This window comes from Macrobrachium rosenbergii, chromosome 25, assembly GCF_040412425.1.
Source record: "Macrobrachium rosenbergii isolate ZJJX-2024 chromosome 25, ASM4041242v1, whole genome shotgun sequence".
NCBI lineage: Eukaryota > Metazoa > Arthropoda > Malacostraca > Decapoda > Palaemonidae > Macrobrachium > Macrobrachium rosenbergii.
Window position 1 is genome coordinate 34,958,218 of NC_089765.1, and position 13,898 is coordinate 34,972,115.

At 36.2% G+C, this 13,898-nt stretch overlaps 1 protein-coding gene across 11 annotated transcripts in view; it reads left to right on the forward strand.

The window, feature by feature from the left end:
* LOC136852551 (MPN domain-containing protein CG4751-like) overlaps nucleotides 1-13,898 on the forward strand; it is a 136,679-nt gene that overhangs the window by 87,129 nt on the left and 35,652 nt on the right. The window contains exons 1-2 of one of the 11 annotated variants that reach the window (XM_067127301.1): nucleotides 3,809-3,936; nucleotides 11,073-11,330. In XM_067127301.1, the coding sequence (XP_066983402.1) occupies nucleotides 11,082-11,330 (249 nt within the window). In that variant the 5' untranslated portion in view covers nucleotides 3,809-3,936; nucleotides 11,073-11,081. Of the gene's footprint in view, nucleotides 1-3,780; nucleotides 3,937-8,651; nucleotides 8,771-11,040; nucleotides 11,331-11,636; nucleotides 11,686-13,898 lie in introns of those variants that run through there. The other 10 variants (XM_067127308.1, XM_067127305.1, XM_067127311.1 and 7 more) reach the window with 10 other exon arrangements.

Consider the following 13,898-nt stretch of genomic DNA (forward strand, 5'->3'; position numbering starts at 1 on the left):
CAATTCGGACATTCCAGCATTGACTTCCTTAGACAGCGCCAAATCTCTCCATAACCTTTTGCACTCACCCTACTATCTTCAGCTAATATTTTATTCACCTCTTTCTCATCCTACTGTCATCCATTATATATACTCCCAAATACCTATGCAAATTAACCATGTCTATTCTTCCACCATCTGCATCAAAATTCGTTATTTCATCTTCATCTCAGCTTTCTCCTCGTGCCAACACTTTCACACTTTTTCACCAGTTCCTGCAGTTTCTCTGCACTATCCGCAATCAGAAATGTCTGCAAATATCAGCATTCCACACTACATTCAAGACTCATTTTTCTTATACAACTCTTAATGTCCATCCACTGTCCTTTCTGACTTTTGCCATCACTCCATTCTTAGATACTAAATTAGGTGCCCTGTTATCCAGGAAGCCCGAGAACGGGTGCTTGTGTCGGGTGAATGGTGCATTGTGTGTAGGGGGTTTGATGCGCTACTGAAGCAGCTAGTGTTGTGGAAGTTGTACTGTACAGAGATTTCATCCAAGATTCAGCAGTTAATGTATGGATGTAGCAGCGACCATTGAGTTATATGTGGAGCCACTTCTGTGTAGAGGAAACGGTTTGATTATATAATATATATATATATATATATATATATATATATATATATATATATATATATATATATATATATATATATATATATATATATATATATATATATATATATATATATATTATATATGTATATATATATATATATATATATATATATATATATATATATATATATATATATATATATATATATGCATATGAAACTGTTTCCTCTACACAGAAGTGGCTCCACGAATAACAACGGTCGCTGCCACATCCATATTTTCAACTGCTGAATCTTGGATGAAACCCTGTACAGAACAACTTCCACAACATTAGCTGCTTCATACACGTAAAAATATATATATATATATATATATATATATATATATATATATATATATATATGTGTATATATATAAATGTGTATGTTATTTGCCCTAGGTAACCTTTATATTTTGTATTTCATATAGAAATTCTATTTTTTTTTTTATTTGAAGCGACGGAGAGCCAGACCCATGCGTCTACTTCCTAAGATTTTTTACACAGTCAGTGTCAGTTAGAATAACGGAGAATGAACACCCCACCTTAGTCATTCCTACTAAGACGTCATTCACATAATCTCGTGAACTTTGGAACTATAGCCGTAATGGTAACAAAGCGTTTCTTTGCCTTTAGGTTTATTTGCGGTTATTGCACACTAAGGGAGCTTGAGGTGATTTTGGAAAGTCTCTTGAAGGGGTTTCTGGTTAGGAGGGAAAGTAAAGTGGTTCACAGTGTGTTACAATGAAACCAGTTATTTGCACCTTCATTGATGCCGCCAAAATGTTCAGTTCATTACCTGTATAATGCTAGTATAAACCTAAAGAAGGCAAATATCTGATTATTGTTACATTATGTCGGGGTACCACAGAAAAGGTTTATTATTTTTCTAGCAGTATCTGGAATATCATGAGACTAGATTAATTCATTTATAAATTTTAATGTAAAGTTAAGAATGTTACTCTGAGTATTGAGGAACACAAGTTCGAGAGGCATTTTGTTGCTCAACCAAAGCATTTATTGATTAAGTGCCACGTCTTAATAGCATATTTTGAACAGAAATCATTGCTTAGGTATTTTCCCTACACTTGTGACTTCAAATATCAATGAATTTAATAAACTATTAGTTTATATTCTACTATTCACGTTTACCTTATTGACTATTGTATTTTGAATCATTTTGATATTTAATTTCTCTTTATTTTTCATTTTATTGTGTCAGTTATAGTTGTACCCTTTCTTTTATTATTAGTTACTCAATGAAGAACATATTTTTTTGCCACGGTTATCCTTACTCTTTGCTTTGTCTATTTATTTGATCAGTGGAGTTTTATTGTGCTAATATTTCATATATGTGACTACTAAAGTGATTCCAGGACTAAATTGATGATGTTTAATAATGGAAAGGAAGTATTAGAGCTAGATATAATTATTACTCTTGATTTTTGTATACCGAAGTTATTCATTGATGAAAAATATCCGACATAGGGAACTAGAAACGGCTTAAGTTGCAAATCTTTTGATGATCAATAAGCCACTGCTGAAGTGTGTAGTTCTCTAAAATTTGAAAGAGAGAGAGGGGATTCAAGAATAAAGTCAACTCCCTGTTCTAAGGTTTTGAGAACCCTGGAGATGTATTGGAATTTAGATGCAACAGGCGAGGAGTCAGCATTTAAGGGAAAACGTCAGAGGAGTGCTTGACATAGCTTTATTTGAAAATGGGCATTGCTCTGAAATTTTGCTCTCTCTTTGGCATCATTCTCCACAAACTCACCCTCTTAATTTTACTGTTCAGCACTTAATTAACAAATAACTATTTCCTTCTTTGGTGTGTAATACTGCAGGAAACTTAGGTAAATATTATATATATATATATATATATATATATATATATATATATATATATATATATATATATATATATATATATATATATATATATATATATATATATATATATATATGAGTGTGTGTGTATTATATATTTATATTTATATTTATATACACACACATACACGCGCAAATTATTTCCACAATGGGAAATTCGTTTTAGAGAGTTGGCCGAATGGATAAGTCGAGTGAATCTAAACGGCACGTTTGAATTCTGGTCAGGGCAGATGCACTTATCAGGTACAATTGCCGTGGGGTGTAAGTTATTACCACAAACAAGTGAATGATATAAACTGATATTTGTGGCTTAATACATGCGTACATAAGTAACAAAACTATATATATATATATATATATATATATATATATATATATATATATATATATATATATATATATATATATAAATATATATATTATATATCTAATACCAGAATTACGGTGACGCATAGGAATGTTTCCCAAGCGCTGTCCTGCATTTTGTAATTACACATCTTCAAAGGAATGACAGAATGTTACTTAAACAGAATGGAGAGTGGTAAAAATGCAAATAAACAATGTAAACTAACTCAGGCGTCATAAACATGGAAACAGCTTTCAAGTGTAAAGCGAACAGTAGTTAACACAAACAACAACAACCCAACAAATCATGGGGCCAGTTACATCGTGTATGGACTAATTATCCACTAAACTTAAAATGTTCAGGTATACAATTAATATGCTTGCGTTTGGGATAATAATAATAATAATAATAATAATAATACGAAGGAAATAGGCCCTCTCACAGGTCTTATTAAAAAGGATGGCTGTATTATGCGAATTTATCTTATACATAACCTTTTCTATTTTCCTTATTATTCGCCTTTCAGGCTCAGCGATGTTGGTCAGCAACTGGCCAATATTCATACTGGAAAAGGATAGTGTGCGGAATGCGGGAAGTCTTTTATTGAAATATTCAATCAGAAATCCGTGGAATCCTTCGTCGTCTCCCGCATTCCACGCATTATCCTTTTCCAATACGAATATTGGCCAGTTGCTGACCAACATCGCTGAGCCTGAAAAGCGAATTATAAGGAAAATAGAAAAGATACTGTATAAGACAGAATATATATATATATATATATATATATATATATATATATATATATATATACATACACCGTATATAATAATAATAATATATAAAATAATAATATATAAAATAATAATAATCTCTGTGAAACACTCTATTAACCAATAGTAATGATGTCTATGAAAGAGTGAAATGTTTTCTAATATGCATAACATATCTATGTTAGCATGTAAACAAAGCTTTTACGGTGTCGGCTTCCTTCATGTCACCTACTGTGTGCTTCGTGTTTATGTGAAGTTTGTGTTACGTGTATTTGCAGTTTTAATATATATATATAAGGTAATAGTGAGTTACAGGTGGATGACGACGTATAATAATATGTAGAGGGTATGTTAGGCTTCTTCTAGGCTTTGGCTTTAGTCTAACCAATATTTCTCATCTTAGCCGTAGGCCTACGTATGCTTAATTAGCCTATTTACTTGTAGTTAGTTTATTGACAAAAAATACAGTGCATTATGTAAGGAACATAAATTAATACAAAAGGGCATGTATGCTAATTAGTTTCATTTATGGATTGGATAATCACCCACCTGTTAGCCAAGGTGGTTAGTAGACCTAGGCCTAATGCTGTTATTCTTCCAAGCAATTAGGCTAAGGTTCGTGTGGTTTATTTTTAGCCTAACATCTCCTTTAGAAATCGACAAACCAACGGAATGGCAAAAGGCTAAGCTAACTTACGCAGACAAGCAATATAATATAGGCTAGGCCTAAGGCAATTGAGTACATTTGTAAACAGGGCAAAACTGAAGACTAGCCCACTGCTGTGCCCCCTATAGGTTTGATAGCTACCAGTTTACATACAAAATAAGTACCCAGTTTAGTACTAGCCATTTGGGGATGAGTGTAAAACACAAAAAAAAAAAAAATGGTACCCAGTAAATATCATAAATGCAAACATAATCCAAAGTAAAAATAAAGGGCTATAAATATTTTGCCCGTTGACTTGCGGGAACTGGGCCATGGTAATAGCCTTTGGTTTTACCATAGATTAGCAAATCAAGTGTCAAGAATACTATGTTACCTAAAGGCAACATCTTGTTATAGGCTGTACCTACATGAATCATATAATTTTTCCAACTGCCTATTATATGTTCCATGCCTTTTTGATTATTAGGTTAGGCTGCTGTTAGGGCAAACCTCTTATTTTATTGTTTGTGTAGTCCCTGATATATATACTGTATAGGTCTAATAAGGCAGTTAACATGCGGCCCCCCAATAAGAAACCAGAGTACTTTCTTCTGCAATGAACCCTTCAGTTTAGAACACATGGGTCAGAATTTTCCAGAATACTAATTAGAGGGTATAGTACATAAGTTGTAAAGCAAAATTCATTTTCAGCTTAATTTGTTGAAAGACCAACTTGGTCTGTAGATTAGGTTTTGTCCTTTCTAGGCATTTGCTAAAGTTTAACCAAAGCTAGTCTTTTCAGCCCCAGGCCGATATGTAGTGAACTAATTGTATGTAATAGATTTCATTGAAAGAATTGGCCTAATTAAGTAGATAAGATGATGTTCTTCCAGCCAATTATGGATCGTATAGATATTAGCCTGAACATCTCCACTGGGAAGCCATCAGCCAGTAGAATGGTAATTAGTTAGTTTGTGCAGATGGACAGTACCAAATAAGCTGTAGAGTGCACTTGTTTATTGGCAAGTCAAGCAACATTAATACTAGGATACTTTGATTTAGTTTGTCACCAAATAGGCCTATATGACTGTCTGTATGTTTGAAATACAAACCGTTACCATATATGTAGGAATATTCCATATTGTGAAATGGTATCAGTTGTTGAAACTTTGTAATACGTCTTGCTGTGCTTGGACCAGCAATTTTATTGAAACTTATTTTTTCTTTTTTATTGTATGTATGGTGTTTGTGTTTTGTATTTTGCTTTTTGTTAAGCATGGTTTATAACATGGACAGTGATCAATGAAAGGTGTGAAGGACATCAGTTGTGTTTGGCATCTTTATGTCCTTGGTGTTAGCATAACCAGTTTTGTTGTTTGGCTTACCTGGAAATGAGGATTGCCCTGGCTTTTCCTCTCATGTTTCTTGGAATTGACTTTGTCAAGCCAGCATGACATGCTGTCTGACCATTCAAACAGTAGGGTTAGCTCTGCCTCCTGCTTGTGTTGGTTAACTGACCACCACATTTAGGTAGTGGGGTAGGCTCTTCATCCTATGCTTCTCTGGAAGCCTAACAGTAAACCTGGTTGAGACAGAACAACCTATTGTCTGGATCTTCTTAGTCTGTGAGCTGTGTGCAAGTCTTAGGGTTAGTTCTTTCCCCAGTGTTTTGAGGTAGCTTACACCAGGAATGCTCCAGTATAAAAGTCTCAGGCTTATATACTTAGGAAAACTACAAATTACCTAGAATTTTCTATTTTTCCAAGATGTTATATATATATATAAAACTGAAGTCTTTTTGTAAGTGAAGGAAAATATAGGGTATAACACCCAGGTGGGTGATGGTACTCGCACACTGTCTTCCTCTTGCATCTGCATTGTTACCAAGTTTCAGCAACTGAACCAGTCTTACCATGGAGAATACTCATATATAAAACTTCAGGTTTGTATAGTAAGGAAAAATGCAGTTTACTTTTAAGAAACTGCAATGTAACAACACTGGTTTAGTTGAACCCTTAACTTATAAGTTTTGAGGTTCAGTTTGATTGTTCAGTATGCCAGTGATGCAACACTTTCAGGTGTAATAAAGTCTCCACTTATGAGAAATGAAGCCACCCTCAGTCTCAATCGAGACATGGACCGGATCAGCGAATGGTGTAGTTGGTTGGTGGGGTATGAGGCTGAACTCCAGTAAAACAAAAACACTATTGATTAGCAAACCTCAGACAGATTTCCACCCCATCCTCCCCTTCAGGTGGATGGGACTTTGCTGAATGAGTCTGAAGCTTTAACTACCTATTCTAGGTGTAACTTTTGACTCACATCATACTTTTGAGAAACATCCAACAAAAGTTTCAACTGATGCTGCACGAAAGTTAAGGTTAGGTATTGTTCATAATGCCTCATATATTTATAACAGTGATAAAATCAGTGCAACCTGTTTTAGGTCATTTGTGCTTCCTTTACTAGAATACTGTTCCTCCAGAGATTTATCTCTTTCAGATAGCGTTGTGTGTGGTGGTAGGTTTCTGTTTCCTAATATGAGCAGTTATTATTGGACCATCGACAGACAGTCTCTTGTTTGTCACTTTTCGTAAGCTGTATTTTAATAGAAATCTTTCATATTCACAATTGATCCCTGATCCCCTTTTCCTGCCAAGAGCAACCAGATTCGCTGAACAGCAGCACCAACATGCAGTAAATATGCCTTGCTGTCGAACTTCTCAGTTCCAGAGGTCCTTCATTCCTCACACTGTTGGAATGTGGAACAGTCTCCCTGAGGATGTTGTGCAATTGTAACTTCAAAAGTTCAAGAGAAGATGCAATGCACTACTACCCTAATGCTATTCTCCTTGCATTTTAATACATTCTTATCTATTTATTAATTTATTTTTTCTTCATAGTAAGTGAGATCTCTTCACTCTGTATTTCCCTTTACCCTCTCTTACTTCCTAATGAGCACCATATTCTTTGGAAGCTTGAATTTCAAGTCGATGGCCTCTGTGGGCTTGTTCCATATGAATATTGGTAATATTCTGAATAATATAATAATGATAATATGCTTGGGCCTTAGAGCTAACTAGGATAGGCTTTCCCCATTGGCTATGAAAAGAACATTGGAAATGGAAGAGTGACCTTTAGCCCCTCTAAGGTCCTTCAGACTGTTATGGTGATGGTTCAAAAATGTTTCTAATTTATGGAAGCAGTTAATCATGAGATAGGTAGTGGTATATTTGTGAGGTAAGGCTAGGTGCTCTTTTCTGTGTTCATTGATTAGCAATGAACTTTAATGTTTCAACCCTCTTGAAGCAGCATATGTGCTATTTTCCCGAAATCTTTTTTCACTAATGTTCAGTCACAGGCTTATACAGGTAGAGTTAGCTTGTGCCACAATAATAATTGGACCAGGATGAAGGATGGTTTGAGGACTGGGAAATTTTGGAGCCACAGAATTTCTGTGACTACTCTTCAGTGGATTCTGGGCTGGCTACTCATCTGCTTGTCAAAACTGGGCTTGTTACACTTTCAATTTTTGAATGACAGTTAAATTTTCTGTAGATTCATGTTCATGCTTGACAGTTAGTGAGTGGATCCCAGGCCTCTGTTCAGCAGTGGCTAGAATTGGGTTCAACCATGTTGAGAATTGTTGTACAGTTCATTACATTTTATCTCTGTAATGATTAGTATAGCTACTAGCTCACTGCTTGTCAAAGCTGTTTATAAGTGTTACTAAAGATCAGTAACCCCTTTATTGATGTGAATATCATGATCTTGGATACTTCCAGGAATTTTTTTATGTGGATTTTTTTTACTCAGATAATTGAGGACACTAAGTGTGTAGTGAGTGTTTGCTATTGGTTGCTTGTAGCTTTATGAAAGTTTTAGTTAGGAAAGCTCTTGTTTGAGTGTCATTCTCTGGCCAAGGTCCTTGTCCATCATTGCTCATAAAAGAGAAATCCCAAAAGCACCTCTTCACGTAGTTTTCTAACTATCAGCTGATAATAATGTGGCTTAGTAGCTAAGCTGATGATTCTTGTGAAGCTGATGATTGCTATCACTCCACCATTGATAATACCTATTATCACTGGTTCATTCTTCAAAGGAAATGGATTAAAACTAATAAAAAACATGTATTAGTTCAGTGGTGGTGATCAAGAAAAATATGTAGCACATTAAGTGAAATACGGAATTCCCTTTATGAGGGCTGCTTTACTTGCTTTTGGTAGACCTGATCTAATCTTCTAAAGTGGCTGAAACTGAATAAGTCATCTTTCTTTTAGATGGGTAAGGCTAGGTCAGAGCTTAGGTTTGCTTATTACAAGTTCCATAGTTTTTCTGAAGTATTAAACTTATTCCTATTAACACAGATCCCTTCAGTTTACATTTGCCAAATCGTGCAGTCAGAAGCTCCTAGACACATGCCACAAAATACTGAATAACACTCCCCCGTTAGTTAGGTACACATTCAGGATCCACATCATACCTGGTGAGTTAATGAATATACCTCATTTTTATGAAAAATTTTCTCATTTTTTGCTTGCATTATTCCTTTTTCTCTTTGGGTGATGGGTTGTGCATTTAAAATTAAGGACTTTTCCATTTGTATTAACCTTATTTCATTGTAAGAATAGCAGCAAGCTGGTTTGTTGCAAGTGCTGGTTCTCTGGCTGCATGTAAGTACTTCAGCTTGGTTTGAACTGTTGTCTGTGCTGTCTTATTTAGATAGGATTTATTCAGCTTTGGCGTGGGATATTAATTTTTACACGATATCTATGCTTTTTTTCAGAGGGTATTTTCCCTTGAATATCTTTTTTTCCCTTGCGTATCTTTTTGTGATTTTGCTTGCACAATGGTATTAAAAGTTTCTAAGTCTTTTATGTTTTGATGATTGTCAAATTTAACCATTATTTTGACTATTCAGCTTAGGCTTATTAATTTGTTATTGATGATGATGTATTTTTGAGTATTGTTAGTGGAGGCCAAATTTAAAACCTGGATTTATGATAATAATGTTGTTACTATTAAGTATTTGATTATGGCTCAGAGGCATTGCAACAATGCTTCAGTTAAAGAGTGCCAGATGTTTATGGTAATCCCAGAGAGGAGCCCCCATTTTTAATGTGCAGCGTGTGTAGGAGTCAAGTATGTTGTCCCAAATTAATCTGTAACTTGTGTGAGAATTGGTTGCATCCCCAAAGGTTTCATTAAACTCTGCTTTGTTTTAGTTGCCTAGCACATTTATAAGGTTTTATTTGATGGACTTGACACACACATCTTTAGGTGCTCAGTCAGTTGGTTCCGTTGTAGAAATAGGCCAGATTATAATTGCAACTAATAAGGGCATTGCCCCCCAGCTATCTCATCACTCATATCCACAAATGTTCCTTCATTTCATGAGCATAGCATTCATGTTTAATAGTACCCATGATTTATGAAAGTGGTAAGTTTTATCTAATAGTTTTATTGAGTCCTGCAAATAAATGGACAGTGGTGAAGCAGTGACATAATCCTATGATAAGTTGCAAATTATGGCCATATTAATGAAGACCCAGTCCCACTTCATGACCCTTTTTTTATCCTCAGGGACTCCTGTTTTCCTGATTTTACTCACACTGTAATTTACTTGCCTAAGTACCCTGGTTAGACATAGCTACATGACAAGAAGCCTGTGCTCCTTAGTAGCTACATGGGTATATGTACACTGGTGGGATTTGTGTTAAAGTTTTCAACAAATTTTTCTTTTATTATGCAAATTTCTCTTCCTGTGGCAAATCTAGGCACCACAGTAATACAGTAATGTGCTTGTCATGTGCATTGTGGATCCTGGATGTCTACCTAACCAGTGGGGGAGTTCCCTGTGTAATTTGGTGTTTATCTTGGACTTGCTCACTGCAAGATTTGGCATATGTAAATCTTGTCAAAAATGTCATGTTACTCTAGTGAAATCTTAAGAACTCCAATAACTTAGTTGTACCTCTTAAATCTATATCTTCAAAACTAATGCATGTCTTTCATTTGTTCTTAAATTAAAATCCATATATATATTACTGTGACAGTGTTGAATGGCTCCCCTGACCCCAGTGCTGGGCCATGTGGTCCAAATTTTGTACATTCATTCATTTGTGCATTCTCAAGTACTCTGGTAAAAAAATAAGAGGTTCAATATTAATGGATCTTTATTTTAAGGACTTTTTTTTTATTGCATTTGTCATTGTTTATGAGCAACTTCTGTACATTACAGATCTCTTTATCTTGCTCTCCAACCACTGCAATTCCATCTTTTCACTGTCTTAAGTGCTGAATGGCTGCAAGTGCCCCAGTGCCTGATTTGACAGCCTAAATTTCATAAAATCAGTCAAGTCTCTCTCTCTCTCTCTCTCTCTCTCTCTCTCTCTCTCTCTCTCTCTCTCTCTCTCTCTCTCTCTCTCTCTCTCTCATTCTGTCACAAAATTTCTGTTAAATTTTGTAAATCAAATATTATCACAGAAATTCCCTCTCTCTCTCTCTCTCTCATGCTGTCACAAAATTTCTGTGAAATTTTGTAAATCAAATATTATTACTGAATCTTCAGTTTCATTTTGAGTAGCTGAAGGTTAGTCATATGTTTATCAACTTGAACACTAAACAATTTATTTTCTTTTGTATTTATTGTTCCCATTGGTCATGTATATCGACCATACATCCAGATTGTAATGAAATAATCACTTTATTTTACCAATGGCAGTATTTTGGCAATTGTTACTTAAAAATTTTCAGAACGTGACATTTCATTCAAAATTGAATTGTAGATTTAAAAGATGTCAGGTGAGACATCTGCTGCTCCTCCAGAAGAAATCCAGATAGATGATGAAGTGGAAGAGATTGAAGATGACGAAGAAGAAGAGGAGGTAGAGGAGGAAGATGATGATGTGGAAGAGGAGGAAGAGGAAGAAGAAATTGAGGCTGTAACGCATGGGAGAAGTACTGGTCGAGGCTTAACCTTAAAAACCCTGTTGAAAGAAGGGGTGCTCCAACCAGGAGAGGGTACGATGACCATCAACTATCTGGTAAGACTGATTCGTTTCAGGATCACTCGCTGGTTGTGAATGGTTATCCTTTTATGTCACCGGAATAATTTGCTGATGCACAGCACTTTAGGTCTCTGTTTGAGTAGCAGTCACAGCATGTCCCTCCCTTTTAGCATGCTATACTCATTTTTTGTATTATTTTAAGGAGCACCTCTTTTATTTCTTAGAATAAAGCTACTCAAAGTGAAACCCATAACACATTTATGTTTTCAGGGTTATTTGCATGTTTTAATGCACAGAGATAGCGTACTATAAGTCTTATCTGTTGTTTTTGTTTTGTTTCAGAGTTGGAATGAATGTCAGAGAATGCGTACATGAGTTGATGAGTATGTAGGTATGTTGTAGATGTTACAATATTTATTGTAGTGTTTGAAGTAGTTTTGTATTATAGGATTTTACTTAGTAATTTGGTTTTTTGTAGTTATGTTTGCCTTAGGCAATTTGTTCTGCCAAGAATACAAACCTGATTTATTTATATTAGGAGAGAAATACAAACTTGGTATATTTATATTAGAAGAACTTTATGGAGACTGCTGGTTCGATCATTGAAGCTTGTTAACAATGTACAGTAGTTAAGGATGTGTATTATGTGTGCGAAGTGGATCCCCACCCTTATACTTGAATGAACTTCCACTTGTTCCTGTGAGAGTAAAACCATTGCCTTTTATTTAGGGGTATGCCTTGTGCAAGCAGGAAACAGTAGTTGAAGCTTGGTAAAAAGATAGTTAATTTCATGTAGTTGGGTGTGAAGCAGGGTACCACCCACGTACCTGTTAGAAACTAACTTTTTTCCCTGCTGCCATCTTGTGTAAACATATTGCTGCCCTCTGCATCTGACTGCCATGGAAGCCTCTTTAATAAGTATTTATATGTTGACAATAGTTTGCTTGATTTTGATTACAGTTTTGATGATTAATTGTAGATGTTCAAAAGAACAAAAATTTTAATGAACAGTGAAGATGTGGTTGCTTTATGCCCTCTTGGGCTTTGGATCCTCAATGCTTTTGCTCTTTTTGCTTGGTCAGGTCTGATGCTTGGTCAGGTCTCCAGTCTTGATTCTCCTTATGAGGAGTGTGCTGGCTGGTCTCCTTTGCAGTTGAAGGAATTTGGCACTTGCCAGTATCCTTAGGGAAACTCTACCCTTGACACTAGTGAACCTTCTTTGTTTCTGTCTGCCTAACTGTCCTGTCTTTCCTTCTGCTCCTCCCTGCTTGTTTTCCTCAGGCTTGGTCCCTGTTGGGTATGCATGTGGAGAAGGTGGCTAGTACATGCTTTCTGATAATGATGGTTCAGATGTGAATGCAGCTACTGCTCCATGAGACACCCCAGTTTGTGCCTATGGTCTGTCACCACCTGCCTCTGTCTGCTAGCTATTCCAGGAATGGCAATGGAGAGCTTTAAGGACCTCATTTCTACGTGGCTGACACTCAGTATCTCGGGTAACCCATCATTCTCTGTATTTTTGGACCACTAGGCCAGGCCCAAGGGGTCCAGTGCTGAGGTTGCTGTTCCTGCTTTTGAAGTGAACAACACTGACCATCCTGTTGCTGTTGTCTTTCCTGTAGGAGAATTCCCTGTGGCTCCTCCTGCAGTACAGTATCAGATCAAAGTTATGTAGATGTTATTACTTGGTATCTGCCTCTCATGGCCTCTGGAAAAACAAGGAAAAAGTGTTTGCCTTCTGCCTTCCCTTAGCAAGGCTTTTGATGTTCAGGAATAGTGGTCTCCTCTTATCTCATGACAAGAATCCTCATCATGAAACTTGTTTATGGAAGGTCTTGAGATTTAAACAATATCTCTTTACCCTGATGAGCTTTTTTCTTTGATAAGTGAACCAGATGAGACTTTGAGGTTTTGTCATTCTGGTTTGTCTCATAGAACTCACAGGTCTACCTTGTACCACAGTTGAGGCTCACTCATAGATAGCAATGATTCTTTAGGTTTCCATGCTAGGACTATGGGAGGAGGAATTCTCCTGCTTCATTGGGGGCCTCCTTTTCCATTTGTCCTTCTTGCCTCTTTCCTAACTCCCAATTTCTGAAGAAGTCTCTTGTAGAGAAACTTTTCTCTTCTCCTTGGAAAGGTTCAGTTCTCCCACCTTATCTTGGGGGAACCTTTTTGGGGTAGGGGTGGGAGAGTCATGCAAATATCAGGTCTTCTCTTCATGTGTGTGCCCTCCATTTGAGAAGGGGAGCATGGTCCTTGATTCTTTATTCAAGGTGAAGACACTGGGGGAGTGTCTCTACAGGTAACACCTCCTGAGATCAATAGTTTTCCTAGACTCCTCTCCTTAGGAACTCTGGTCATGTGTTTTGTGCCTTTTAAGCTTTGTGCAAGACTGGCACAGGACCATTTCAGCTTTTCACTTCAGTCACCAAGCTGTATAGGAGTTTACAGGGGTCAGCCTTCCCCTGCATATGCACATGACCAGACAGCTGTCCCCAGTCTCTTGCAATCAGACAAAGACTTACTAGATGTGGAAGAGATTCAAAACCACATTTGTTCCTGAATTTTGGAACAAGTCTGTCAGGCCAGTGTAACAAATCT